Raw genomic sequence first — 27,261 nt, 5'->3', positions numbered from 1 at the left:
TAACCAGGGACTGAGTGTAGAAGCTGCACTTCCTAAGCTTCCTAAACTGTTTTAGGTGAAGGATTTAGAAACATTGTTACAGACATTTTATTTGTTTTATTGCTCAAAAGGATGAACGCACGATGTTAAAGTGCATCCAGGAAAGAGGAAACATCTGCATTATGCTTTAACACAATCCACAAACTGCGTCACTGTTTTCTTCCTCCAGCACATAAACCGAAATCAGCTGATTGTAGCACAAGTGGAACTAATAAGGGGAACAAACAGGCAGCCAGAGGAACATGAAACTACTGGGAACCGCTTCTCTACGAGGCTTTCATTCAAAACTCTGAGGAGGACCGTTAACACGTCGCACTAAGCTGTTGCTGTAATAATAAGAAATTCAGTCACAACACAATTAGAAGAACGTCATCATCAGGGTGTGTCTGATAGGGACCTGAGGTTTGTCCTTTTCTTTGGACCATTAGCGTGACTCATCTTCCACTTCTGTGTTTTCAGTTTTCAGTATTTATGTTTCTAGTTTTTCATGTTTGTTTAACTGGTTCTTTTCACGTGACTGGATCCAAGCTCGTCTTTGGACTGTGGGTGAAAGACGGTATATCCGGAGGAAGCCCACACGTGCACAGAGAGAGCCTGCTGCCTCCAGCCACTTATCATCAAACGTCCAGTGTGAAAGACACTGACACAGATCCTCACTGAACTTTAATGACCTTCTTTCATTGCCTGGACTCAAACTCTGCTCCATAAACGGGGACTTTTAGCCTGACCCTGCAGACAGACCTTCTGTCTCTACTATCAAACACATACCTGGATCAAACTGGACGAGTGCAGATGGGTTTGTGAGGAAGTCTTTTCCAGCTGTTGCAGTGACCTCATTTACCTAAATAAAGACACAAGTCGCAGAACCACATGTTCATCAATCTGCATACAAGCTAAATGTCCTGTAGCTGAGTTATCACAAATCTCTTTTCACCTCAGTCATATTTGTGTAGAGCCAGTTCACAACAACAGTCACCTGATAGTGGAAACTATACGTATAACATGTCTTAGTTAACCATTGTTAGAATAAGAGAAATCATAGCTACGCCTCAGTTTCAGTAACGAATGACGTGCAAACCTTGACAGAAATATATGACGATACGGCCAAATTCCCCCGACGAACGATGTCCAGTGAGATCGTTCCCTGCTCCTCACAGGCTGACGTCTCGGTCTGCAGCAGCTCCACCCTGGACCACCTGAACTCGAGTCTGCAAAGAACAAAGTTAATACAGGACAAACTCTGCACTGTTTATTTAAAGTATTGTTCTTACAGGTGACGAGGCCCTGTGTTCCCCAGCAGGTCGGACACTGTGAACTCCAGGCTGTCTGAGACAGACTCCGTGTCCAGACTGATGATGTACACAATAGATCTCTTCTTTAGCTCCATCTGCAAGAAGCGCTGTGGCACAAAACCCCCTGCACAAAGTAAGAAGGATGAGGCTACAGGTTTCTGGTTCAAAGTTAAAGTGTAAACATCGTCCTTACCTGTGGTAATGTTTTCCAGGAAACCAAAGTGTGGTGGACGAACTATGCAGAATATGAGCTCTTCTTCTCTGCTGTTGCTGTCTCGAGCCTTCAGTTCTTGGGATGACAGGAAGATGCCGTATCGGCCATCAGCTAAAGGCTCTGCTTTCCAAAGGGGAAGCACTTTCACAACCTCAGGAGGCGACTTATCCAAAGGCCTGATCTGAAATTACACACAGGCTTGATGTTGTACTAGAAATGGCACAGGGTTAGTACATTTCTACTGTGCAGTTGTCTGTGCAGTGTCCACGTCCCTCTCCTTCTGTGCACAGCTTTCAATAATGACCACAAAAGTGGTTTAGCACTGTGTGGATAAAACAGCTAACCAGTGTTTGTTTGTCTTAACTAGAGCACATGTTTCCAACACAATTATGGCACCACCACAGTATCGTCACAGGTAAAGCCAGCCCTTATAACCTACCTGAAATATGAAGAAAACAGGCTCTCTGTGTAACTGCCCGTCCAGCAGGAACCCTCGATTAGTGCTGTCTGAGCCAGCGAAGGAGAATCGGTCTATCTGTGACGGCCCCCCGTCGTGTTGATATGCCACCTCCAGCTCCTCTATGTCTCTCTGGGTGAAATTAGAGCCTGTGCTCAGTGGTTCACCAGCTAAAACTAGTCTGCCGTACTGTGGAGGCTGTGAAAGGACAAAGGTCAGGGTGCTGGGAGGAGTGTCGGGGTCTGACAGAGACAGGTAGTCTGGACCCAGGATAATGGACGATCCCTGGGGCACCGTGAGGACTTTGTTGGAGGACAGAGATGGTAAGATACGATCCACCGTTTCCACCCCGATCTCAAAGCTGCCATTTACGCTAGTTTTACCATTGCTCACAATAAACCTGTCAAAAGAAATGCAAAGGACTGGTTGTTAGGTGTAATGTGATCAAAGTGATGACTACAGTACATCAGTCGCTAATTTACTTTTGAGGTTAGCTTTCACCAGACAGTTTAATTCGATTCAGCTCAAATCAATGTAACATTATTTATATGGTGCCTAATCACAATAACAGTTCCCTCAGGGAGCTTTATATTGTAAGGTAGACCCTACAATAATATAGTGAAAGCAGTGGAAACACCAACAATCATATGAGCCCCTATGAGCAAGTGCTTTGGCAACAGTGAGAAGGAAAAACTCCCTTTTAACAGGAAGAAACCTCCAACAGAACCAGGTTTAAGGGTGGAGGTGGTGGTGACCCATGTGCTGTTTGATTCTCCACCAGTTTGGGTTATTAGTCTAACAACCAATAACTGAGTGAATCCCACTGAAATGGGATCTTGAAAGGTCTTTCTCATTAAGAAAAGCTGCAGGTCAAAGTTAAATACGAAGCATCGTTTGAAAGAGCTTTCCTTGATCTCAGACAGCGTTTCAGACTCACTGGAAAGTTTCTTTGGGCGTGCTGGCTCTGTTATCGTGAACATAAGCCACCAGGTTGGCTGCTATGTCCATCTGGCTGAAGGTAGAAATGATGATGCCAGGATGTTTCATGTACTCTATGTGTCCATGAGCAGGTGGGCTGGTGATGACGTACAGAAGCTCCTCTGGCTGGTCTGTGCCATCTGTGGCCTGCAGCACATGGGTGGTGAGAACGATGCGATCTCCACGGCTGACGTTCGCTGGGTTCACAAAGATGACGATGTTTCCTAAAAAGACAAAGTACACGGTGTGACTTCACTGCAGACACTTCCTCTCTTCAGATTTGCATTTATTACATCAATGACTAAAATATTGTTTTGTTGGACTGAGATTAGGTGGCTGTATGCTATGGGTGTATTAGGTATAGTTGCCGGTCACCAAGACTACATCAAGTACTCTCAGCAGGTTTACTAGACGATATGAATGCAGCATCACTTACAATCCCTGCTGTGACCATCACTGAAACCAACCAGCTGATCTACACCAGCAGCAGAGATCACGCTGATGCTTGGCTGCAAGATGAACAGCAACAAGGAGCAGTGTCCTCCATGGAGACTACAGGCCATCAGCTAAAGTGAAGGTAGCACGGAGGGACGTTAGCCAACTACCGGCTAAAGGGTGTGAGGAAGAAAGGGGTGCCTAAGAAGCACAGCAAGCTGCCAGCATCGAGACATTGGAAACTGCCATTTGAAGAGGTATACCAGAGAGATAGAAGGCAGGAGAATAACCCAGCTACACTCCAAGGAAACATCCATCCATGGTATAACCTCAGTGGCAGGGGAGGAAGATGAGAACACCAAGCCTGGAGACAGAGCAATACCGGAAGAGCAAACAGGAGAAGACACAGCAGCAATGCTCAGTGGCTAATGGATCTAATAGCAGACCACAGCAACCTTCCTATGCAGGGTCCCGTAACCATCACCGTGGCAGACATCCTATTGGCCGATAACCTGCCTCAGTACCACGTGGAAGCTCCTGTCAGGCATCATAGTGGCTAAGACGAACAGGCACATGGGTCAAGACATGAGTGGGGCACAGAAAGGGGCAAGAATACCTGAGGAGTGAAACCCCTGTTACTGGTAGACTGAGCAGCCTGACCAACCTGTGCACTGCTGATTTGACTGAAATAAAGTCTATGACTCACACCTGGATCCTGGGATCCCAAAGCTCTACAAGATCAACAGGACCCTCAGAGGCTTCATCAGGAACTCAGTGGGAATGTGAAACCATCAAGTGTTGTGCCAGGGAGAAGCTCTGTCCCCACTGCTGTTCTGCACAGGCTATCAACACCTACGCCCTGCCCGTGACCACATACCCTGCTGGGATAATAAGCTGGCCAAAGGAGGAGATGCTGACATATAGACTGTCACAGGTCTGGGTCATTTCGACCCAGCGTTTTCAGTTCTTTGTGATTTATTTCTATGGTTCCTGGGTTTTGATCCCTTGGCCCTCGTGTTTCTCTTTGCCCCCTCTGTCCTGTGTTTGGATCCCAGTGGCTGGACAAAGCTGGACTGAAGCAAGCACAGAGGCACTAATCACGGCAGCACAAGAACAAGCTCTGAGTACAAGATCCATAGAGGCTGGGGTCCATCACACCAGGCAAGACCCCAGGTGTAGGGTGTGTCCAGCACATAAAGTGTGTGTGTGTGTGTGTGTGTGTGGGGTTTGGGGTGTGTGGTTGGTGTGTGTGTGCTGCTGTGATGGTGTTGTGTTGTGTTAGGGGTTTTGACTCGAATATTCCAAGATTCCTGCTATTTTAGAACATTTTTGTTATTTGTTCAAAATGATTCAGTCTCTCAGATCTTTTGCAGTTGTCAGTAGATTTGCTGACTCTTATCTCCCACATCAGTGTTTTAAAATATTATAGTTGGTATGAATTCTGCTTACCGACACTGAGCAGGATGAACGTTCGTCATTGATCAGGAACCTACACAAGTTAAATGAAGCTGCGATACCTTTGTCTTGGTCTTTGATGGAGATCTGGAAGTGCTGTGAGGGTGACTGATTCTTTCCATCCAGCAAATGGAAGACAAAGAAATCCTGACTTTGAGCAGCCCGACGGCCCGTGTTTACATAACGTAGAAGGTTCATGTCGACCATTTCTTGGGTGCAGTTCTTCCCAGCAGCCAGTGTGACCCAGCCCTGATTCTCCTGAGATCAGATGAGACATAGTTAGGAACACAGCAAATTCCTTGGTAAGGGAGTAATGGTCGGTCACCCTTGAGTCTTAAGATGCAGATGTAAAGAAACAACATGGACTTAAAGGAAAAGAATAAAAGTGCAAAAACAGAGTTGGCAAGGAGAACAACGTCCCAGGTGCCCTTATCCTTGTGATTTACAGCAGTATAATAAGTGCTGCAGACTTTTAACATCACCATCGTTTGTGTCTCAGAGACAAAAGCACCTGTTAAATTAAAACGTGCTGCACGTGGATGGTGCTGCACATCAGAGGCTCTCGATGTTTAAGTTGCTTCAGACTTATTGTGTATAAATTTAATCTCTTCTTCCACCAAACAAACTGATATATTTTATATGTGATAAAATGATACTGCACTAACTTTAAGCTGAAGCAGTCCTTGGGTTGGAACACTTTCAAACATGTACATGAGCTCTGAAGGAGGGGTATCACGGTCCTGTGCGAACAGTGACGCGCTGGATATCAGTCTGCTGTCACCTGGATCCACGTCTAGGCCGGCGTTCCTGAAGGACACAAGCTCGGTACAACGTTCACTTTGTTTTGCACAATCGATGCTGCACCGACTTTAAAGGAGGAAATGTTGGTCCAACCTGATAAGCTGGGGCTTCTCGTCGTTCACCTGCAGCACTTTAACCGTCACCTGTTTCAGGACGTGGTGCCGTCCGTCAGTCAGCTGGATGGTGAAACTATCCTCCACACTCTCAGAGTCGTCGTGCACGTACACCACACCCACAGCTGTTGGACAGTGACGAGCACGTTGTTTTGACTCAGTTCATTTATTTAAATTATTCATTTTTAATCAAATGTGCACATTAGTGGGTTTGTATTCGGTAACATGAGTTTATTTAAATATCTTTCATGTTGTTTGGATCATCTGTAGTAATGTAAAACATTTGTAAACTATTTCAGTCATAACTGAAGCTTTAACATGTAAAACATACCATTTATAAGATCCTCCACAGTAAAGGCAACCACAGGAAGCTGATGCTGGGCCTCTCGTTTCTCTCGCTCTCCACTGCTGTGGGCGATGATGCTGCCGTGTCGAGGGGGTGTGGCCACGCTAAAGAGCAACACATTCTTGGGGATGTCCAGATCCGTCGCATGCAAGACAGACGAGTCTAGCCGCTTCATTTGTCCTTCGTGTACCTTTACATAAACGGACGTGATGACCATGTTCAACGAACAGTCATGAGTACTATGATCAACAAGAGTTGATAAAAACTTACCGTGATGTTGTGAGCCACCAGCTCTGGCACTTCATCATTTGTGGGGTTTATAATGATGTAGAAAGAGACGTGGGCGGAGCTGTGTTTGCCGTCTGACACACAGAGCATCAGGTGGTCAGCTGTTGGCTCCACCCTCTGATGTCTGGACTGCACATAGTTGACATGACCCTCAGTGATGTCCTTGTATGAAAAAGAAGCTGAGAGAAAGCGGTTGAAATAAACATCAAATATTGACTCTGTGGTCACGTACAGCGAGACGCTCACCTGTGCTCACTCCTGTGTTGCTTTTCTCAAATCCCGGACTGGGGAGGACATTTTCAATGTAGCCAAACTGAGGCGGGGAGGTCAGGCTGATGACCAGCTCGTCCAGCACTGTGTCCACGTCGGAGGCTTTCAGGTGAGCCGCAGTAATGGGGGCCGTCCCACCTTCATTCACTTTAAAGATGTCTGCTACCAACAAGCAAACAGGGCGTCGATATCAACAAAGTACATTTTGCTTTTCCCTGAGTGACTAAAGGTGAGACGCTCACGTGTTTCTAGCGTAGGTGGTTGGCTGTCAACAGGAAACACGGTGATCTGCAGGTCGTACACGGGTAGCGTCTGCCTCAGGTGAGCGGTGCTGCTGGTCCTGACAGGACTCCCTCCACTGCAGCATAAAGCCAGCGTCTCCGTCTCTCCGTCAGAAATGACAAAGGTGACGGTGTCATGGCGAGGAGCGAGTCCGATCTCTACTTCTAAAACCACAAACGTGGTAAGAACCTTTAGAGGAGCAGCTGCGTCTCTGTCACACCTCAGTAACATTTATATCATGTGAACTGATAATTTGACAGCTTGGTGGGAGACCACAGACGGGAATCAGTCGAGGGTGACGCAGTATTTCCTGCTTCCACTGAGACTCTTCGGATTATTCTTTGTCAGTGATAGTTTCTGGTTTCCTGTTCTGTGTCTCAGTCTGCATGCTTCCTGTTTATTGTAATAGCCCCTGATGTGAGCAGACCTGGGGATGCCACCCGGAGTTTTTACATTATTCATGTTGATTTTGATATTACTGATCTTTTCTGGTCTTTTGCTTTCTGCTGTATCCCCTTGTCAAGTCCGCGTCTCCGTTATGTTTCCTGTTTTACTTTCTGTGTCTCAGGTTATTGTATCAGGTTTTGCTTCCCCTGTCTCGTTAGCCCTGATTTGCTGTGTATTTAAGCCCTGTGTGTTCCTCTGTGTTGGGATGTCCACTCTGTGTGTTCTGTCTGCTTAGTTTGTTTGTATTCTCAGTTTTGCCACTTTGAGCCGTGTCTGTCTTTGCCGTAAAGAACACAAAGAACCGGATTTAATACTAACAATAAATCTAAGTTTACTTTCCGCCTTTGAGTGTCTGCACGTCGGGTCCTCCTCACCACCATCATCTGCATAATATCCTTCTGAGAAAGGAAAAAGTCTCTTTCAGGTGAACTTTTTTGTGATTTCTGCCTCTTTGGAGGCCACATGAAACATCATTGTTTTAGCAGGTAGCTCACATAGGTCAAAAGACACAGACAGGGAACATAAACTAACAGTCTGGGTCGCAGGAGGATGTCGTCAAAAGATTTTGAAAATCTGAAGAAATTTGTGATCCAAAGACGAGACCAAACATCAGCTCTGATCAATGCTGAAACAAACATGACAAAGAAGAGCTCTGGACTGTCCTCGACATGAGGACAACAAGAGTTCAGCACCGGGTCTCCAGACGTGCATCAACTGCTGCTACAAGGAAAGATTCATTTCTTTCATTGAATTAAATACATTTCTCATATTTTCAATGTGTTTCATATATTTGAAATAAATGTGTGTTTGTCTGATTTACACATCATTGCAATATTTTACTTGTGTCTTATTCAGCGTCCCAGCTTTTGTCGGGGCTTTACATCATTATGACAGTGTTTGAGAGGCAGGTGAACCGGATGACACGAGGTGACATGTGTGCTACTGAAATTTCCAGACTGTGAGTACCGATGGCTGACAGGCACATCCTGAGGTTACATGTTTATTACCCATGACTGTGGTTTCTAAAAGGAGCAGAATGAGACCAGGTCATATCCAATCACAGAAAACGTTGATGTTACCAAGCGTTCAATGAGAGAAACTGGTCTTAAAATATGCTTCTAAGACCATCAGTCACATGAGATTCCTGATGTTACTGTTACCATCCATCCAACAGCATCAGCCATCACACTAATGACTTGCATATATCTATAATAGGTATACGACTCTTTCTCTGTTTGCACCTGTGTGTTTATATGTGACGATCCCTGCGGTGATGTCTGCCTGGATGAAGCGATCCACCGCTGCACCTTCTCTCAGCACCACACCGTGATGCGGCTGCTGCACAATTAGGAAGTACAGGCTGCTGTTGTCGCTGTCTCTATCAGTGGCATAGATGTACTCTGCGGTGAGGACTATTTCCTGCCCCTCTGCACAGCTGAGACCTGCTTTCAAACCTGCACCGACTACTGGGACCTCATCATTGATGGGCTTCACCTGGAAATGGACAAAGAGGGTGAAGCAAGTGCAAACTCTCTGTTTTGTGTTGGATGTTGGGCATTTCTTTAATTACCATCACTTGCAAAACAAAAATGACTGAGCTGGTCCCGTCTGTTGCAGTGAATTCAATGTTGTCCTGTGTAGTTTCTGAGCTGTCATGACTGTACCTATATGACAGATGAACACAGATATGACTTGGATGTGTCATCTTAACATGGAATCAGATGTTTAAAGTAATCACCTACAGAGAGGGTGAAGAGGACGGTGACTGAGGAAGAACAACAGTAAAAACAGAAGCGAGCGAGAGCGAAGACAATTTAAGATCCTAAAAATGAACCAATGAGTCAACAGCAAGTACAAATACTGCTATTATACAATAAGCCTGGTTTGTATTGATTGTGTTTGTTGAGGAAATGATGGAACATTTCATTAATCATGCAGAGTCCTGAGCACCAGCACCTTAAAAGGACACCTTGTGCTCACAGAGGCTCCTGTTGTCACTATCCAGCAGCAGCTACACCAGGTTACTTTAGATGCTTTATGGTAGCAAGATAAGATTGGAAACTCCAGATACTGGGATGCTGCATGGATGCTCCATTAAGACAAGCACATGACTGCATGATCCTGAGAAAGGAATAAACTGTTTCTGCAAAAGCTGGCAGTGCAAATGAAAAACTGCAGACAGAGGTGATCGGCTGTATAAGAAGATTATATGTGCAAGCTCCAGAACGCAGTGTAGGAAGACGTAATCCCAATCGTTCCTATACATGCAAGAGACATGCAAAGCATTTTAAATCGTCAGCGGCAAACAGAACTAAGATCGTCTGACCGAACGTTGTGGCTTTGCAGATCTTGCAGAGTGAAGCTTTGCCCTGGTTTCATCAGGAGGCCACTGAGATGCAGAGCCCCATGCTGGGGTTCCCTCTGCAGCTCCACCCGCAGAGCTTCTTCTGAAGAGTCTTCATCCGACAGCAGCAAGTGTTCAGGGCCAAGCCTGCACTCCCCTCCCTCATCTACGGTCAGAGGCTTGGAAACAACCTGAAGGAGAATGTAATCACGTTTATTTTATGCATTCACATTGCTGCATGTGATAAAAGATACGAATGTGATCGTTTTCTTTTCCACCTGTGGCGGCTGGTTGTCCACCGGCTCTACAGTGATGTTAAAGCAGATCCCAGTGACTGTTTTACCTCGATGGTTGGTTACAGAGAGAACAAACTGGACTTGCTGGGGGTGCGGGCCGATGTCCATGATAGGAGGCATGTAGGCTACTTTCATGAAGTTTACTGCATGCTGCAAACAGGAAGGAACCAGAGTTTTGAGCCAGACCACATATGTGCTTGCAACATCTACCTGACTAAGAAATAAAGGTTTACCTGAGTGAAGACCCTCAGCATTGGCGCGTTGGCGTCTTTGGTAAATTTGGGTATGCTGTCGACCAGAAACAGCCTCCCCGCGTCCGGATTGCTGCTCAGTAAGACGACAACACAAAGACAGCAAAAATTCAGACCGAACATTTCCCCACAGCAGGTTTGTGAAGCTGAGGCGACTCACCTGTGGGGACGAGAGTAAAAAGGTGGAGTAGTCACAGTAAACGTGAGCTCTCTGTCAGCTGACTGCTGGTCTACAAAGTGGAGCTGCTGCCGTGTGATGTGGACTACGTCCGTTTCTTTGAGCACAAGACTCCGACTGGAACCTGGAACCTCTTTAGGAGGTTTGTCGGGAACCGGCTCCACGTGCACCATCACCACCTCCAAACAAACAAGCAAATAAACAACAAAGAATCTGACGAGATAGGTTATGTATGCGCCCCATGTGCTGCCAGTGCACGTTGTGTGGGGCACTCTGGGCTGTGTTCCTGGACATCATGTGAAATCAAAGACAAAGGGAAGAGTTTCAGCTTCTTTTTTCATGAACTTTACAAGGAAACGAGATTTCACTGTGTTCACCTGTTTAGCCAAGAGCCGTTTAAAAACGTATCCATAGATGTGAAGCTCTCTGCTGCTACATTTAGAGGTTAGCTTAAGAATGAGGAGTATTTAGTCTTTGGGGAATATAGATAAATGTGACTGAGCTGTGTCAGAGCAGCCTGGTGCTTCGCTCAATAGTACATCCTCATCCAAACTAAATTACAGTATCTTTACGGTGAGACAGTGCTACACACCTGAGCCTCTGATAGGTTGGGTGGGTCATGGAAATCAGACAGTACCACCTCAAACCAATCATCAGACACCTCATGTCCAAGATGACGATAGTAAACCTTTGACTGAGACAGGTCCTTCTGCAAAAAGTGGCTGACAGGGTAACCTGGATTAAAACCAGTACGTACGATACGACGTGGTTAGAACACAAAGAGACGCTCGGTACGATACAAGTATAAACACATGATTAATTTTCCGACCTGTTTTCCCTGGTCCAGGAATTTTCATAACCTCTCCTGACTGAGGGGGGCGGGTAATGTTAAAGAGGATGTAGTCATCACTGGAGTCCATGTCAGAGGCCTGAAGGATGGAGCCTCTCAGCAGAGCTGTGTGGCCTTCAGGGACCTCCAGCAGCATGTTGGTGATAAGAAAAGGAGGCGTGTCATCCTTGGGGAGGATCTTGATGGGGAACTTGTGCCGGGTCTGATGATGACCGTCAGTGATGCGAAAGATTATGAAGTCTTTGGTGGAGTCACTGTCGTCATGGTGATAGCAGACCACTCCCCCTTTTATGTCATTGACAGTAAACATGAAGCCCTTTGTACCTGGAATCATATCAAACAATTACAGTCAAACAGATACAGATACAGGCAGCATCCGAACCAAGACGTCAGTGCAAATATGACCAAATGGTGACGTGTGAAACTGTGCACGGGACAGATCCCACTGTGGGGGTCAAACACTGGCTGGGTGATAACACTGTTCCCACAGACAGCTCCAGACAGACTAAGCAAGAAATGCAACAATGTTTCCATAATTTCATTTTTTCAACAAAATGGACAAAAAGATGACATCAAACAATTTTTGAACACCAACTTTCTCCGGCTTAAGTGATGGAGGAGCTCAAAGGCTCATATGAAATGTGAACAGGTCTCTCATTTAGATTCAGCTGAGACTACACAATGACACCATTCGTTTGTTAGCATTGCAACACTTTCTGTCATGGAAATATGTTTCTGATCGTCTGCAGAGGAATGGTTTATTTGAAGAGTTTCAGTCAGGTTTCTGAGCTCAGCACAGAAACAGCTTTAGTGAAGGTTACAAATGATCTTCTTATGGCCTCTGACAGTGGACTCATCTCTGTGCTTGTCCTGCTAGACCTCAGTGCAGCATTCGATACTGTCGACCATAATATCCTATTAGAGCGATTAGAGCATGCTGTAGGTATTACAGGTACTGCGCTGCAGCTGTTTTTCACAATCTGTGTGTTTATACAAATCTCTGTATTTAATTGTTAGTTATTATTAACCTCTCTTCCACAGCGTGTCTTTGTCCCGTCTTCCTCACCTCAGCCCCAACCCGTCGCAGCAGATGGCCCCGCCCCTCCCTGAGCCTGGTTCTTCCTGTTTTTCCCTCCCACTGGTACCAAAACGTTTGTTCATGGGTTGAGTTTTCTCTGTTTTCTCTCTATTATTGTACGGTCTTTGTCTTACAGTGTAAAGCTCCTTGAGGTGACTGTTGTTGTGATTTGGCGCCATATAAATAAATTGTGTTAGCACCTCTGACTGTTAGCCGTCCATGCTGCAGGCCGTCCACAGTTATGATACGAACGGCATCCAGGTTGTCGTTGTCCACGATCTGAAGCTGTTCCCACGTTATTGGACGAGACTGACCCTCCAACAGGCTGAGACCTACAAACCAAAGTGTTAATGGTTAAAATGCATGTAACTGGTCATTCTGGAGGACACCAGCAGCACCAAAGACGGAAAGATGAAATGTCTTTCTATATGTTTACAGCAAATTACAAACATCACTTTGTTTTCTTGAACACCAAAACAATAACCTGACAGTCTATATTTTTAGTTCTGTGAAGGTTCTCAGTCATCCAGGTCATCGTAGTCAAAGGAGCTTGCAAAGAAAAGCGTCTGGACTTCTTTAAGTTACTTGAAGACGTTTCACCTCTCATCCGAGAAGCTTCTTCAAGTCCAGACGCTTTTCTTTGCATGCTCCTTTGACTATATTTTTAGTTATAACCAACCAGAATGCTCAGGTCATGTGACAGTGATGACGTACCCATGTTCCAGGACACCCTTGGAGCGTTTGTGTCTGCAGTCCTTACAGACATGTGAACAGTAAGTGGTGGGCTCTTCTCAAAATAAAAGTCATGAACTTCAAACTCCACCTGTAATTAAACAGAAGCTTTACACACCAGGACACAAAGACATAATGCATGAAAAAAGAGCAGTAAAGCTGGATGTGCTGACCTCATAATTCCTGCGTTGGTTATGAGAGAAGTTAGCAGGCTGATATCCAATGAGCATGTCATTGAGATCAAGCCACGTGAAGGAGGAGACTGGGCGAGTGTGGTCAGACAGATGTGTGATGAAGCCGTCCTGAGGAGGTGTCGTGACGTTAAACACTAAAAGCTGTTTGGGAGTTTCTTCGTCGTCAGCATCCAGCGTAGCAGTGGACAGCGGAGTAAGGATGAACTGGTCGACTTCCAGAACAAACGTGGACATGTAGGCTGGTGTGGGAGGCTGGTTGGGCATTGCACCAGTGATCTGCACTGGGATCCAGGCCTGTTCAGACTTAAAACACACCAGGAGAAGAATTTTCTATCAAATGTGTAATTCATGGAAACTTAAAGTGAAGTACATATAAGGTGTATAATTACCTGATATATGCTGCCACTCCTGGTGTCCTTCAGATCCAGTCTGACTGCAATGTAATCCACATGTGGAGATGGAGGGTCTGTATGCTGATACCTCAGCCCCATCACCAGGAAGTCCTCACAGGAAACTTTGGTGAGCTTCACCAGCTTCAGACCCTTCAGGCAGTCTTCAGATCGACACGTTGCTCTGGCTTTGTTGTCTACATGATGACACGACACGTAACCATGACCAAACCATAACATCACCATCTGGATTTTGGTTACATTCAGTGTGACACCTCAAGTAGCTGCCATGCCAAAGGCAAATATAATGAAAATATTGTTATGGACGGTGCTCCAAATTGGTATATCTAAAACTGATTTGACATCTCAGTGAAGATGACTTTGCGTTTACATAATTCAGTGTGTTCGACATTCTGTGAGCTTCAGTCACACCAACATCTGATCAGGTCATCCTGGAGTCCAGGTCAATGTTCATTTCATGTTTTAGATGTATTCACAAGAACATGAAGGCCGGGCGTCCATGAAATGCCTCGTGCACTGCTAGCTGCTCTCAGTGAAGCATAAAAATGACTTTTCCTCGTTATTTTATTTTGATTTTAGGATCTAATATTCAACCAGTGTCATGGATTACCCAGCTGCTGACGCAAATGGATGAAAGTCTCAGGCTCATCCCCTCTCCTGGTGGCTTTCTCTGGTTCCCCTGTGACCAGCTGCCCGTGGGTTGGCAGATGGGTGTCGTGACTATTCAGATGGATGCTACAATCCAAGCTTGACCTGCTTTCATAGTGGAAGGAGACCACATTTCCATCCACAGCATTCGAGAGGCTGTAGAACTCGGGAACCTCCAGGGATTTTGGCCCCAACCTAATGATGGTGCACTCAGGTTCCATAATTTCTACATGGATGGCAAAGACCTCCATGTATGTCTCTGTCTCTGTGAATCTGATGTCAAAGAAAAACAGACCTTCACAGATAACAAACTGTGTCCCAGTAAAGAGTCTTGTAAAAAGGAAATGATTCAGAAATGTGTTTCTTCATGTGTGAAATATACAGTCTCTTTAAAAGCCTGCATGAAGGACTTCAGCAGATGTTTACCTGTACAGGCGAAGCTTGACAGTGTCTTCTGTCAACAATGGGCAGCCGTTGTGGACGTACTTTACTTCATCAGCCAGATAATCACAATCAAACACCTGTGAGGTGAAAACCACCAAGCACAACGAGTCAAAGCCATCGTCACTGAACAAACATGTTTCATCATACAGCTCAAGTTTTTCACAGTAAGTTTATTTGCAGCATTTTTGGCTCTTTTCAGAAATGTTTCCTGGGTGCTGCTTTAGCTCAGCGTCATGGCGACTACATGTCACATGTCTGAGCTGCAGATCACTGCTGTGGGTCTTCCCCCTCTACTTCCCCACAGTGTCCTGTCTAACTTTACACTATTCAACAAAGGCAAAAGAGTATATATCTCTATATATATCTCTAATTAAACAGAAAATAAATAGAAACGGGGGTTTTCTAAGACCTGACCTATAACTGGACAGTGTAAGAAAACCACACTGAGCGGTTGGAGGTGAAATTTGTCTGAGATCAACAGAGATCAGCCTCTGGCAGTCTGAACAACACCTGAATAACATCAAAACACTGTCCATTCAGTTTTTTCTCTTCTATACTTTGGCAACCAGGAAAGATTTATTTTTTCAATAGGAACAATATGGCAATGCTATATTATTATTGTTTATTTATTTACTTTATTTTAAATTATTACAAATTGGACAATCACAGAGAAAGAGAGGAAGAGAAACAGAGGGGACAGTAAGAGAAAATCTGTTGGATCACCTGTTAAAAGAAGAACAAAGAGAACAACACAGAGATGAGAGCAACAACCTGCACAGGTATAAGTAACAGTAAATACTAAATATTGAATGTTATTGAGCAGCACGCAACACGGACAGCGCACGATGTGCTTTAAAGCAGCCAAGGAAGATAAAGTCTGTGCGTGAGCTTGAGTTCAAAAGGTTTCTCCGTGTAACATCTGCTAGAGGGTGTGGGAAGCTGTAGCCCCGCCCCCCAGAGCATGACGCAGATATGGAGGAGACCCGGGCCAGACATCCAAAGGCCCCCCAGAGTGTGAAAGCCCAAGAAGGACCACCGGAGAGGCTACTGCGCCACCTTCCTGGTAGGAGCTGAGGACAGACGTGGGGTCGCCCAGCAGCCACGGAGCAGAAGCCACAGCAGGCTGCGGTGACGAGCCCGTGGGCTCTGCAGCCCGCTGCAGGCTGCTGTGGCGTCTGGGGTTCTGCTGGCAGTCGTGCCAGAGCGGACCGAGCCCATCCATCCATTTTCTGCTGCATATCAGGAGACAGGCTATGGAGGAAGAAGCCTCCCAAGGACGCCGAGTATTGTGATCTCCCTTATAGTTGAAGCACACTTTCACTCAGCCTTCTTGAAGATGGGAAACACCACCCCTCACTCCTCCTTTTGACAGCTCCTTTCACCTCTGGTGTCTTCCATTAGCTCAACAGACACCAGCAGGCAGTTGCGTCACAGCGTTGTGGGGATCACGCTGCATTTGGAGTCAGCGTTCCCAGCCTCCTTTGGAATGCTGTAGCAACTCTGCCTGAGCTGGAACTTGATGCCTCTGAACAAAGGCTCCCAGAGACCCTGACTGTGTTAGGGCCTGTCCCACCCCCACCACCCCATCACCAGTGATCAGTTTGATCAGCTGACAGCTCACCTCACATGCAGATCATCTGATGAAACAAACCAGATTCTGTCCTTCAAGCTCCCACCTGGATCCAGCCTGGGGCCTAGAAAACTCTGTCCCAGACTGGGTAAACTGGTCCCATGGTTGTTTTGTCACTGGGCTTTTATAAGACTATGTTAAATTAGTTTATAATTAATGATTAAATGATTATCAATTTCTAATCATTATTATTGGGAATGCCAGAATAGTGAGTGAGAAGCTGATATAAACAGTTTCATTGTGATGTTTAAGTAGCTGCTCCGTCACTCATCATGTCATAATTACTGTTTTATACAATTAAAAGAAATACTAATGGATCAAATTCACTTTTGACGTGAAATACTACAACTGGGTGTTCAGTGGTCAATAAGAAGTTTAGTGTGAAACATGACGTCCAATAACAGCTTTGCTTTTATTACCTGAGGCACCAGTTTTCCTACTCGCTGAGTTATGGGCTCATTCACCACCACCTCCAACTTGCACGAATCCTTCTGATGGGGAATGTGGAACTGCAAGTCCTCCACATGAAGGTAGGCCGATTGGCCTCGTTTCACTTTTAACCCCTTGTTGACTTTTACAAGGGAACCATGCAATGCACAGGTTATTTCAACCAAAAGCAGAGGAAGGCACATCCAGGCCAGGAGTCGAACAGGTGAACCCATTGCTGTCAGTCACAAGCCAACGTCTCGAGGATCCTTCAGGCCTGCAGCAAACAAGAGCACGATCACCTTCAGGAAAATGTTTCAGTTCAACTCTTCAGCCAATGAAAGGATCCCTGCTGGACTTTACTCTGGCTGCATGCTGATTCAGCTTCCTGGCTTTGAGCTTGTGCCAGGCGGGAGGATGAGTCAGGAACTGCAAAGGAAGCGAAAAGATTTCAGTTCAAAGCATTTCATACATGAAGAGTGTCAGTATGACCCCTGACCTCTGTGGCACCATCAGACTGTAGGTGGGATGGTAATGGGAAATAAAGTGAACAGGATATGATGACACTCATGATGCTGTGAGCATATCATTTCTAGCTAGTCACCAAAATATTTGCAGAGTCTCCAGTGAGTTGCTTCAAGACAGTTTGATTCCCAAACAGGGCATCAGCCACTGATGATGGAAACGTTTGCCTTTATGTGTTATCAGTGTTGTTCCTGGGGACTCTGGTCCCAGACGCCTCCAGAGCATCAGGCTCTTTCAGTGAGGATCTTTCTGATGATCATCCACACCCCATGAGGCCAGATGTTCCCAGGAGCTCCAGACCAGAGTGATTAATGGTTCTTTTACATTTCTTCTGTTTCTGAATGACTGCACCAACAGTTGTCACCTTTCCAACAAGATCTACAACCCTGACATCCTTTGACCAGTCTTTGGTCAGGTCCATGGTGGTGGAGAGGCTGGGGGGGAAAACACCATCATTCTGTGGACAGATGTGCTTTCTCCAGCGGCTGGGTGGAGATCAGGAGTATCTGTAATGGAGCCAATCACAGCCTGCAAATCATTGGAACTTTTATATGACGTGTTTTTGGATTTGTGGGTGATGTTCTCTCCATTAAAACTAAAGATGCAAATGAGTGATTGTTCATTTCTTTCTAATTTATAAAGGGTTCAAATAATCATTTCCCCCAAGCTGCTGGTCACACATCCTGAATAAGACTGCGAGAAAGACCCTCCACCCACCCACCAACTAACCCACTGAGTAATTATGTGCTCTACAAATGAAAACGATTGAAAACATGATGCTGATATAAACTTACACTATTGGGTCTAAATGAACATGTCAAACCAAACAAGCAGCTCCAAATGAAACAGGTGTAATAGAAGCTTTCACCTTGGACATGTTTCAGTATGAATGTTATCTCTGTCACTCCTTTGTAGCTCCATCAGTGGCACCAGAAACAAAGAGCATGAAGCTGGAGTAAACACACTGGCGCTTTGTGAAACCAGCGACACAAAGCTGTTTGTGGTTTTGGTAATTATAAGTGAGGGAACAGCAACGAGACAGCTCCAGACATGTTTGGGACACATACGCCTGCTCCTGCCAAACTTCTTTAGGACAGCTCCAGTGGGAAAGGCTTCATTAACCCAACTGCTAAATAAATTCCTACAGGATGCTTTAGATTGTTAGTGTTTTCACATGCTGCCCACTTTAGCTTACACAGACTGTCTCGTTTCTGGAGCCGTTACTTTTCCACAGTAATCAATACAGCTTAGTCCTGTCTGACTGTCGATCAGGCTGAGGATGCAGATCAGAGCTGTTCAGTATCTGAAAGCTGATCTCAACCCTCCACATTCTTTCAGCGTGTTCCTCAGGTAGGACAGCTGTCCCAGACCTCACACACGAAGCACCTTATAATCACCCTCTGTGCAGGGAACATGCTGCAGCTTGTCCCGCATGTGTGGGAGCTGTGTGGGAAAACTGGATTTCCACTGGTCAGAGCTTTAGTGTGTCTCAAGAAAGCTTTTCTGATTGTTCATCCTCAACCTCTCGATGTAGTACTACGCATTTAAGAGAGAAAGCTCCCCAAAGTGCGCTGGTCCAGGTAAAAATGAAACATTTGTTTTGCAAAAGCGTGTGAAGTTACAGTGTGTGCTTTAACCGGGTAGAAAGATGAGGTGACAGCACAAAGCTGTACTTTCTGTCCTCCTGTGTAAATACTCTCCATGTACAGTCAGCATAGATTTCCAATGATGCCGATCAGATGTATAACAACACAGAGCAGTTGAGTAAATGATGGACCTTTATTCTGAAACTTCAGTGAAACCCAAGTATCCTCCTGAGCCTGCTGGAGGTTTCTTCCTGTTAAAAGGGAGTTTTTCCTTCCCACTGTCGCCAAAGTTCTTGCTCACAGGGGGTCACATGATTGTTGGGCTTTCTCTGTATGTATTATTACCTTACAATATAAAGCACCTCGAGGCGACTGTGTTGTGACTTGGCGCTGTGTAAATAAAGTTAAATTGATTGTTATTAGAGATGCAGTGCGCCCCTCTGTCATTCCTGGTTGTCGGTCAGAGATCTTCTCTCTGTGGTTTTGTTCACCACACTGATGTAATGAATTCCTCTCATAACAATTTATAATCTGGTGCACACAATAACTATTGATGAGCTTCACAAACTGACCGACATGCTTTGAGCTTCCAGTTTTCATTTAGTTTGAACAATGCTTTGCAGAGTATATAACAGCTGTTGTTCAGAACTTTTGTTTATTTTTAAAAGATGTATTTGTTGGCTGCAGTCGTGCGATCAGACCTCCTCAGACACAGCTCAGGTCAAAGGTGCTGGAGTGGAAAAATGCTGCTGTGCTCCAAATGTTTTTCAAAACGACGACAGCTGCTACAAAATGTGTTTGCATGTCAAGTACACAGCTGTAAATATGCAGCACACATCTGTACCTGCAGACAGATACTGTGTGTTCGGGTACAGTAGCTAATGGAGCGTGATGACAGCAGTTTGCTCTGTGTGGATGCACAGAGTCTCTATAATGAAACTACAGAACCATCCTGGACAGAGTCTGGACACGGACCTTATCCAACAGCTTTGGACAGCCAGAGCTCATCACTCAGCATCAGTGTTGTGGAAGAGATGGAGCGGACAAACAAAGCATGGCAGGACAGATAACTGTCCAGGACTACATGGCGCTGCATGATGCTGATGTCTGTGTGTCGAGTCCTCTCACAGAGCTGGATGTCTCTGTGCCTGATGTGCATCAGTGTGGAGGCAGGAGTCCTGGGAAAGGTCCAAGTGTTATGCTGCCTGCAGCACTTTGGGTTGATCCTCTTCCTGTTTTGGCTCTTGTGTTACAGTCCTTACACAGTACATCAGCAAGACATGATCTGTCTGCTGTCCACTCCTGAACCACAGGCTGTGGTGATCCTGACGGATGATGGTGGGGGACACACAACAAGCTGACATGTGGTGCGTCTCCGATAAGGTCATAAAATATTCTTAAGGTCAAACAGCATTTCATAATCCCTTAAATAAGATGAGGACCTCCCTGGTTTCTTTTCCAAGCCCAGCACACAACGCTGATGTGTAACTGCTCCATTCATTCGTCTCATCGTCTCATCGACATAATGACGGGACCTTCAGCAGCCAGCGCTTTTTAAAGCCACGAGGGGAAAAAGGTAACGCTGTTGAAATCACAGGCTGCTAACATGTCACTGCCATTGAGTAGAGTACAGCAAAATGTCCAAGAGACTGCATATAAGTGAAGGAAGAAAGAGGAGCTCAGAGTGATGAATCTGTGCACAGCTGAACATCATGCAGGACACAGCACGAGCATGTTTTTGTTGTCTGAAGCTCATCATCCTCCTTAAATGCACAGTTAGTAATAATTACGAGTTTTAACAAGTTTTATATGGAGCACGTATCCTGCTGTATTCAAGCTCAGTGCAGTCCTCAGATTTAAGGTGAATGTCAGCACAATAGCATGCACACATGAAGACAGATGTATGAAGCTAAAAAACACACAAGAACAAAAGGAGATGAAGAAGACGTGCAAGACAACAGCACAAGGTCCTCCAACAAAGATCACCACTTAAACATGTTCTTACCTGAACAGCTGGCACTTCCTTCCTTCTCCTCTCAACTGCCTCATTGAAAGAATCTGGCTCCTTTCTGGGTAACAAACTCCGCCCCCGAGAGACAAGTAGAGACGCCTTCCTCCTCTTGCAGCCAGAGTGGAAACACTCTGACAGCCAGTGTGTAGTAGTTTGTAATTACTGAACGAAAGCACAGATTAAAGGCTTCACAGGGCACTAATGTAAAGAAGTGCCTCTGGGTAATACATGACCTGGATAGTAGCTGCTGCTTACCTGCAGGGGGCAGCACCATGTTCCAGTTGTATAACATCATACATGCAAAGCCACACAACTCCAGGAGGAAAAGCAGCTGGTGTTTTGTTTCCAAGGATCACATAGCTGATGGATCCTCCTCTCCAGCACTTCCCAGGGAAGCTGAGGATCTGCTTGAAGTTTGAGCCCAGAGAGAGGCTGTGCTAATTTAAAGGCACTGTCCCAAACTTGATGCTGTAAAGGGATGTCAAACAAGACACCACGACAGCCACGTAAGCAGTGAGGTGTAAACACTGAAGGGGAACGTGGGTCCATGTAGCAGTCCAGGTGTGCTCCCACAAGCTGGAGGCCTCTTCTGTTACAATGCAGCCTTCTTACCATCATCAGGTGAGTAGAGAATGATGTTTGATCTGTAACTAATAAACTCTCTTCTAAAGCAGCCACATATTCATAAAGATGCTTTCATTGCATTTATTTCTGCTTAAATGTATCAAGACTGATTAATGGAGAGTATGTGTGGTGAGTCACATGGCCATGGTTTCCAGTGCATCGGCCCACTGGTTGGTTGTTCAGAGAGTGCAGCACTGTGCTTCATTAAACTCCATGTGAAGGTATTTTCGAGGGGAAGTAGCATTCCTCAGGTTCACTAAGCTCTGACAGCTCCTGGGGTTCCTGCACACACTGTTACGCTGCCGGGTGGACTGTCTGCAGCAGCGCAGCAGAAGTGCTGATATCTGACCCTCTCGGATAAAGGTGGAAACAATGAAAGTGAGAATGGCTGGACGAACACATTTGGAGGTTTCGGATGTGGCGCTGGGTTTCCTCCTGCTGTGCTCTGTAACGGGCTTGTTGTTGATGGATCAGCAGAGAAACGCCGAGGATGAGCAGGAGCTCGACAAAGCTATTCTGGAAATGCTGCATATCAACAAAGTGTCAGCAAGCCACCATGCTAAACCACATCCTTACATGAGGAAGGTTTACCAGAAGCTGGACACGCTGGAGGTGCAGGATTTGGGGAAATCAGACGGGACGCTGGTGCAGGGGTTTCGGAGTGTCAGCGGTAAGGATTTCAAAGTCTTCCTTTAACACAGTAATCCTTTACATGTTGCTTTGACAATAACGATATGATCAAAGACCGTGATCTGCAGTAAAGCAAGAAAACAGCAAGTTCCCCGTGTGTGGATGAGGAACTGGAGCATGGTGTCATGTAAGGGTTCGTATGTTTCACTGGAGCACTTGCAGAGCGACTGTGGCCACAAACATGGCCGTGCAGGGCTTCAAGGTCCTGCACGTCCAGCTGACAGCACATGAACTGTAAGGGTTCTGCTGCCAATCACAGTGTCATGCTTGCAGTGCCTTGTAATTAATATTAATGAAATGCAGTCAGTCCCTTTCACACGTGCAAACCTCAAGTCAACATTAAAATGTTGCCTTCAAAAGCAGCTTAATTAGTTGGGTATTGTAGCGTTTAAGAATAATCACAGAGCCAATCCTGCAGTTTTAAGGTGGAATCTTTAGTTATCAACAGGTTAAAGCACCATTTGTGCCAAAGCAGCTAAAATGAGAAACATGCGCATTATTCCAGTCTGTTAATCTCACAGAGACAGTTCAGCGAATCAGCTGAAGTAGCATCATTCAACACAGACACTGGGAAATCCCACTGCCACTCCACAGACCTGTAGCACAACAAACTGGTGCTATAGCTGTTTTTTGAATTCCCCCTTAGTCGTGCAGACTCACCACAGAGCTTCATGTATCCCTGTTTCATGAGTGGAGAGGAGCGTAGTGGCAGCCATGCTGTTCATATCCATGCGTGCTGCTGGAGGCCACACAAAGCCTGCATAAAATAACTTTTTCCAGCAAACTGTTCTGTACCATCCTCCCCCTCCTCTTCATCCTCCTCACTCCACTAATAACAACAGTACAGCCCACTGCTCAGTATAGTTATGTGAACTCATCATCATCAGCGTGGCTACAGGACAGCTTTGTAGCTTTGGTCACTTTAAGTGTAGGCGTGAACATTAGCTTATAGCTGTGCTCCAGCTGAACACAGCTGCACATAGACAGGTAACATCTGGATCTGGAGCTGAAGTCCAACTGGACCAGAACAGGAACAGAAATGTTTTAACAAACTACAATAATAAAGCGCATCAGCTCCTTGGCTGGTAACGAGCACACGAGCGGATCTTTTATCATCTGCAGTGATTTTCGATGTTTTTGATGCTATTTAGAGGACAAATAAAACTAAGCTGACACTTTGTGAGCCACAGCAACATCCCTGCGTTATCAGAACAGCTTGAACTGTTGCTGTATTTCACTTAAGGTGTGTTTTAAATTTGCATCACTGACGTGTGACATGAAGTAACCGCTGCATCTTCTTTCTGCTGCAGCAACAAACGTCTTATTGTTCACGAGAAACCCTGACGTTGCATGTTTGGCCTTGAGTTTGGACTTCCTGTATGGTCCCTCTCGTCACTGTCATGTGCTCCCTCTGATAGTGTTTCCTTTAGTTTCTCTGCTTTCAATGTCTTCACATGCAGACAGAACGATCTTCAGATGTTTCTACTGAAATCTGCTCATCGCTGCTGCTGTAAAGTTTCTCACCACCAAGAGAAAAAAGACGACATGCAGTGCTGATTTTTCTATTTTGTTTTTAATTCTTCAAATGAATGAACCTTTGGTGCATATTTACAATCATCTTTGAAGAATACATCGGACTTCAGTGATTCTGAGCCTTTACAGGGGCGGAGCTGTGTGAGTCCTTCTAACACTCTGTATTTGATGCTTTGCAGGCCCGCAGGGATGGATCTGGTTCAACATCACCAGCTTGAGCCCCTTCATGATGGGTGCAGAGCTGGTCCTGTTCAGGAAAGCCCTCCACCCTCAGCCGCTCAGCGTGTCTGTCACTCTGCACAGTGTCATTGCTTCACGAGGACGCCTGGACGAACGTCCCGTCCTGGAGGAGAGACAGCTGGCCCTGGACCAGCGGCCGCCGTCCGGCTACGACGTCTTCGATGTGTCTGCTGTGCTGACTGCGAAGCCCGTGGAGGCTCTGGGCTTCCAGCTGCGCTACACGGATGAGAGCGGGAGTCTGGTGCTCCATGAAGCCCTGACACAGAGTCTGTACTGTCTCCACAGAGGCTCTCTGAGCGAACCCTTACTGGTGCTCTACCAGGCACACCCTCGCTCGCTAACATCAGTCTAATGTAGGTGGAGCCGCCCACCTATGGCTTTAAAGCTACTTTACACGTCACAGACAGTCACGTAGGAGCACGGCAGCACTGAGGCGGGAGCTCTGGACATTTCTGAGGTTAAATTGTGCTCAAAGATTTTTAGGTAACATTTGCATTTTGTTTTTGTAAGACTGCTTAATATTAATAATGCACATGTAATTATTCCCTGGGGAACAGCTCGTGTGCTGAATCAGTATTAGGGAGCTGACACTGTGGCCTGCATCAGAGGATGATGTAAACATCAGCAGCGTCTGCAGGCGGCTCTGTTCTGTGTCAGCGGAGCTGCTACGTCAGCAGCTGGAGCTCTGTGGTGTAAAGCTGTTACTGTCTTCTTCATGTCAGCTGTCTTTACACTCGCACAGATCCTCTGCCGCTCACGCCTCACATGAAACGACTGTTCCTAAATGTTCTTCTGCCTATTACATCACTTCTATCCACTGTTGCTTTGACCTTTAACCTCTCTTTAGAACTGAACTGAAATAAACCCTCAGCATAAAGAACGAACTGTGGCTGTGCTTGGTTTCTGCTGACTGTGGTTACCGTGATGGAAAACTAGTCAACATGTTAAAGGAACTAGTCAAAGGGAAAATGAGTTGGTGAGGAAACAATATGTGTACACATCCTTCCTTGATATACAGAAAAGGAAATGAAACGTTTTAAGGCTGACGACAGATCCTTGGAGAGATTTGAAACTCACTTTAACGGAACAGAAACAACACATCGGGAACAGAGAGAGATGTGCCAGCATTGTCCCGGCTCGTAGGAGGAGCTGTGTGGCTGCTCTGATGTGAGGAAGCTTCATTAATGGAGGTGGTAAATACACAGCGACAAACAGAACTGAGTAAACCTAAACTGGGAAAACTAAAGAGCTGAAATGATAACCGAACGGGGAGAAGGACAGAGAGACGCAGGGAAACCACTCAGGATGACGGAGGAGATTAATGCAGACGAGCAACAGGCAGCAGAACACACAGGGCATAAATACAAACAGCAGTAATCAACACACCGGGGAAATCAGAGCTGACGGGGCAGAGGAAATGTAACCTGAACACACTCACATGAGACAGAGACCTTCAGAGTAAAACAGGAAACTCACAGACACAGAGAACCAGACAAGACACTGAACTAAACAGACAGATCCACAAGCAGACAGAGTGACACCACAGACAGAAGGAACTCAGAGAAGTGTGAGCAGGCACAGAAACCTAACAAATGGCAAACCTCAACAAAAGATATAACAGAATAAACAAGAACAGAATAATATAAAGAAACACAAAACACCGAGTCGTCAGACTCAGGACCATGACAAGCAGGTATTACAGGTACTGCGCTGCAGTGGTTTGTATCCTATCTATCTAATAGACTCCAGTTTGTGCATGTAAATGGAGAGTCCTCTTCACACACTGAGGTTAATTATGGAGTTCCACAGGGTTCAGTGCTAGGACCAATTCGGCTAACACGAAGGAAACACGGATAGCAAACAAACAACGGCCCTGATCTACGCCGGACAAGTGCAGCGCATCTCCGCCGCTCCCGACAAGTGAAGGCGGCAGGAGGCGGGGCCAGAGCGACGGACAGTCGGAGGTGATTGGTTAGAACGACACAAAGGCAGGACAGTCTACCAATAGGATCCAAGGAACACTGATGTACTTCCGTGTCGTTATTCCAGCGATCGTTCCAGATCAAACACTAGTTTGGAAAATTCTCCTGAATGTGTTTAATGAAGACGCGCAAACTGTCCCGGGATTACACGGAGAAGCCTTAAAGCGCGCGGACAGGAAGCGTTTCACCCACAGTCGTGTCAGACCCACGGAACCAGATCAAGACCAAAGCTTATGACATTCATGTTTGGAGAGAAACGACACACACATTTATACACAGTAGAAATCTCAATGCTGCAGCTTCTTTCTCTCCAGGAGCCCACAGCAGCTCATACGCTGCAGCAAAACTATAATCATAGTCAAATGTTTTGCTGCAGTCACTGAGTCTGTGGAAGAAACACGGGGCCTCGCTCTGTTCCGCGTGGACACGTCCAGTTAAAACAGCTGGTGAATAAATAAAAACATGTTTCTGGTTGATTTTCAGATTCATGTGAAGTTATTGGATCATCTGATGCTGGTATTGATACATGTGTTCTCTATGCCAGCACATATTGATACATTCAGTTCAATCCAACTTTATTTATATAGCACCAAATCACAACATCAGTCATCTCAAGGTGCTTCATATTGCACAGTAGACCCTACAATAATACATACAGAGAAAAACCCAACAATCATATGACCCCCTATGAGCAAGCACTTTGGCGACAGTGGGAAGGAAAAACTCCCTTTTAACAGGAAGAAACCTCCAGCAGAACCAGGCTCAGGGAGGGGCGGGGCCATCTGCTGTGATTGGTTGGGGTGAGAGAACATGCTGTGGAAGAGAGACAGAGGTTAATAACAGATATGATTCAATGCAGAGAGGTCTGTTAACACATAGTGAGTGAGAAAGGTGACTGGAAAGGAAAAACTCAATGCATCATGGGAATCCCCGGCAGCCTACGTCTATTGCAGCATAACTAAGGGAGGATTCAGGGTCACCTGGTCCAGCCCTAACTATATGCTTTAGCAAAAAGGAAAGTTTTAAGCCTAATCTTAAAAGTAGAGATAGTGTCTGTCTCCTGAATCCAAACTGGAAGCTGGTTCCACAGAAGAGGGGCCTGAAAACTGAAGGCTCTGCCTCCCATTCTACTTTTAATAATACTCTAGGAACAACAAGTAGGCCTCTCTTTT

The 27,261-nt window shown here is 45.7% G+C and overlaps 2 protein-coding genes across 4 annotated transcripts; one reads left to right on the top strand and one right to left on the bottom strand.

Moving 5' to 3' along the window:
• Positions 1 to 171: 171 nt before the first annotated feature.
• On the bottom strand, positions 172 to 21,076 carry frem1a (Fras1 related extracellular matrix 1a). Of its 2 annotated transcripts, XM_042216287.1 has the most exons (29): positions 21,015 to 21,070; positions 16,892 to 17,327; positions 14,825 to 14,919; positions 14,361 to 14,671; positions 13,730 to 13,926; positions 13,320 to 13,643; positions 13,129 to 13,237; positions 12,615 to 12,746; positions 11,316 to 11,660; positions 11,079 to 11,221; positions 10,469 to 10,665; positions 10,291 to 10,381; positions 10,040 to 10,207; positions 9,744 to 9,952; positions 8,988 to 9,081; positions 8,659 to 8,911; positions 6,931 to 7,134; positions 6,665 to 6,850; positions 6,401 to 6,597; positions 6,116 to 6,320; positions 5,765 to 5,909; positions 5,536 to 5,677; positions 4,933 to 5,128; positions 2,940 to 3,204; positions 1,985 to 2,402; positions 1,525 to 1,726; positions 1,311 to 1,455; positions 1,118 to 1,247; positions 172 to 880 (listed from the first exon to the last, which is right to left on the bottom strand). In XM_042216287.1, exons 2-29 carry the CDS (start codon positions 17,132 to 17,134, stop codon positions 758 to 760), a joined length of 5,469 nt encoding a protein of 1,822 aa, XP_042072221.1. In that variant the 5' UTR covers positions 17,135 to 17,327; positions 21,015 to 21,070; the 3' UTR covers positions 172 to 757. The 2 variants fall into 2 exon arrangements, with proteins under 2 accessions (XP_042072221.1, XP_042072222.1); XM_042216288.1 differs by lacking the exons at positions 172 to 880; positions 1,118 to 1,247; positions 1,311 to 1,455; ... (13 more) ...; positions 10,040 to 10,207; positions 10,291 to 10,381 and having other exon boundaries at positions 10,553 to 10,665; positions 11,079 to 11,208; positions 21,015 to 21,076.
• Positions 21,077 to 21,432: 356 nt separating this feature from the next.
• Positions 21,433 to 25,447, top strand: LOC102300010. Of its 2 annotated transcripts, none has more exons than XM_005951365.2 (2): positions 21,433 to 22,314; positions 24,047 to 25,447. In XM_005951365.2, exons 1-2 carry the CDS (start codon positions 22,017 to 22,019, stop codon positions 24,457 to 24,459), a joined length of 711 nt encoding a protein of 236 aa, XP_005951427.1. In that variant the 5' UTR covers positions 21,433 to 22,016; the 3' UTR covers positions 24,460 to 25,447. The 2 variants fall into 2 exon arrangements, 1 of the variants encoding a protein (XP_005951427.1); XR_006053436.1 differs by having other exon boundaries at positions 22,245 to 23,934; positions 24,047 to 24,166.
• The last annotated feature ends 1,814 nt before the right edge of the window (positions 25,448 to 27,261 follow it).

The sequence above is a fragment of the Haplochromis burtoni genome, unplaced genomic scaffold (genome assembly GCF_018398535.1).
Source record: "Haplochromis burtoni strain Fernald_Lab_line unplaced genomic scaffold, NCSU_Asbu1 Contig_994, whole genome shotgun sequence".
NCBI lineage: Eukaryota > Metazoa > Chordata > Actinopteri > Cichliformes > Cichlidae > Haplochromis > Haplochromis burtoni.
Note: the sequence above shows the minus strand (reverse complement) of the source record. Positions and strands in the feature narration are given on the sequence as shown.

Bases quoted from the DNA above. Each gene is read 5' to 3' on its own strand.
- frem1a (XM_042216287.1), bottom strand. From the start codon at position 17,134: ATGGGTTCACCTGTTCGACTCCTGGCCTGGATGTGCCTTCCTCTGCTT. The intron at 14,672-14,824 runs GTAAACATCTGC...CTTTGACATCAG, and splicing joins GTCAAGCTTCGCCTGTACAG to ATTCACAGAGACAGAGACAT. The intron at 5,678-5,764 runs GTTGGACCAACA...TGTGTCCTTCAG, and splicing joins GAGAAGCCCCAGCTTATCAG to GAACGCCGGCCTAGACGTGG.
- LOC102300010 (XM_005951365.2), top strand. From the start codon at position 22,017: ATGAAAGTGAGAATGGCTGGACGAACACATTTGGAGGTTTCGGATGTG. The intron at 22,315-24,046 runs GTAAGGATTTCA...GATGCTTTGCAG, and splicing joins GGGGTTTCGGAGTGTCAGCG to GCCCGCAGGGATGGATCTGG.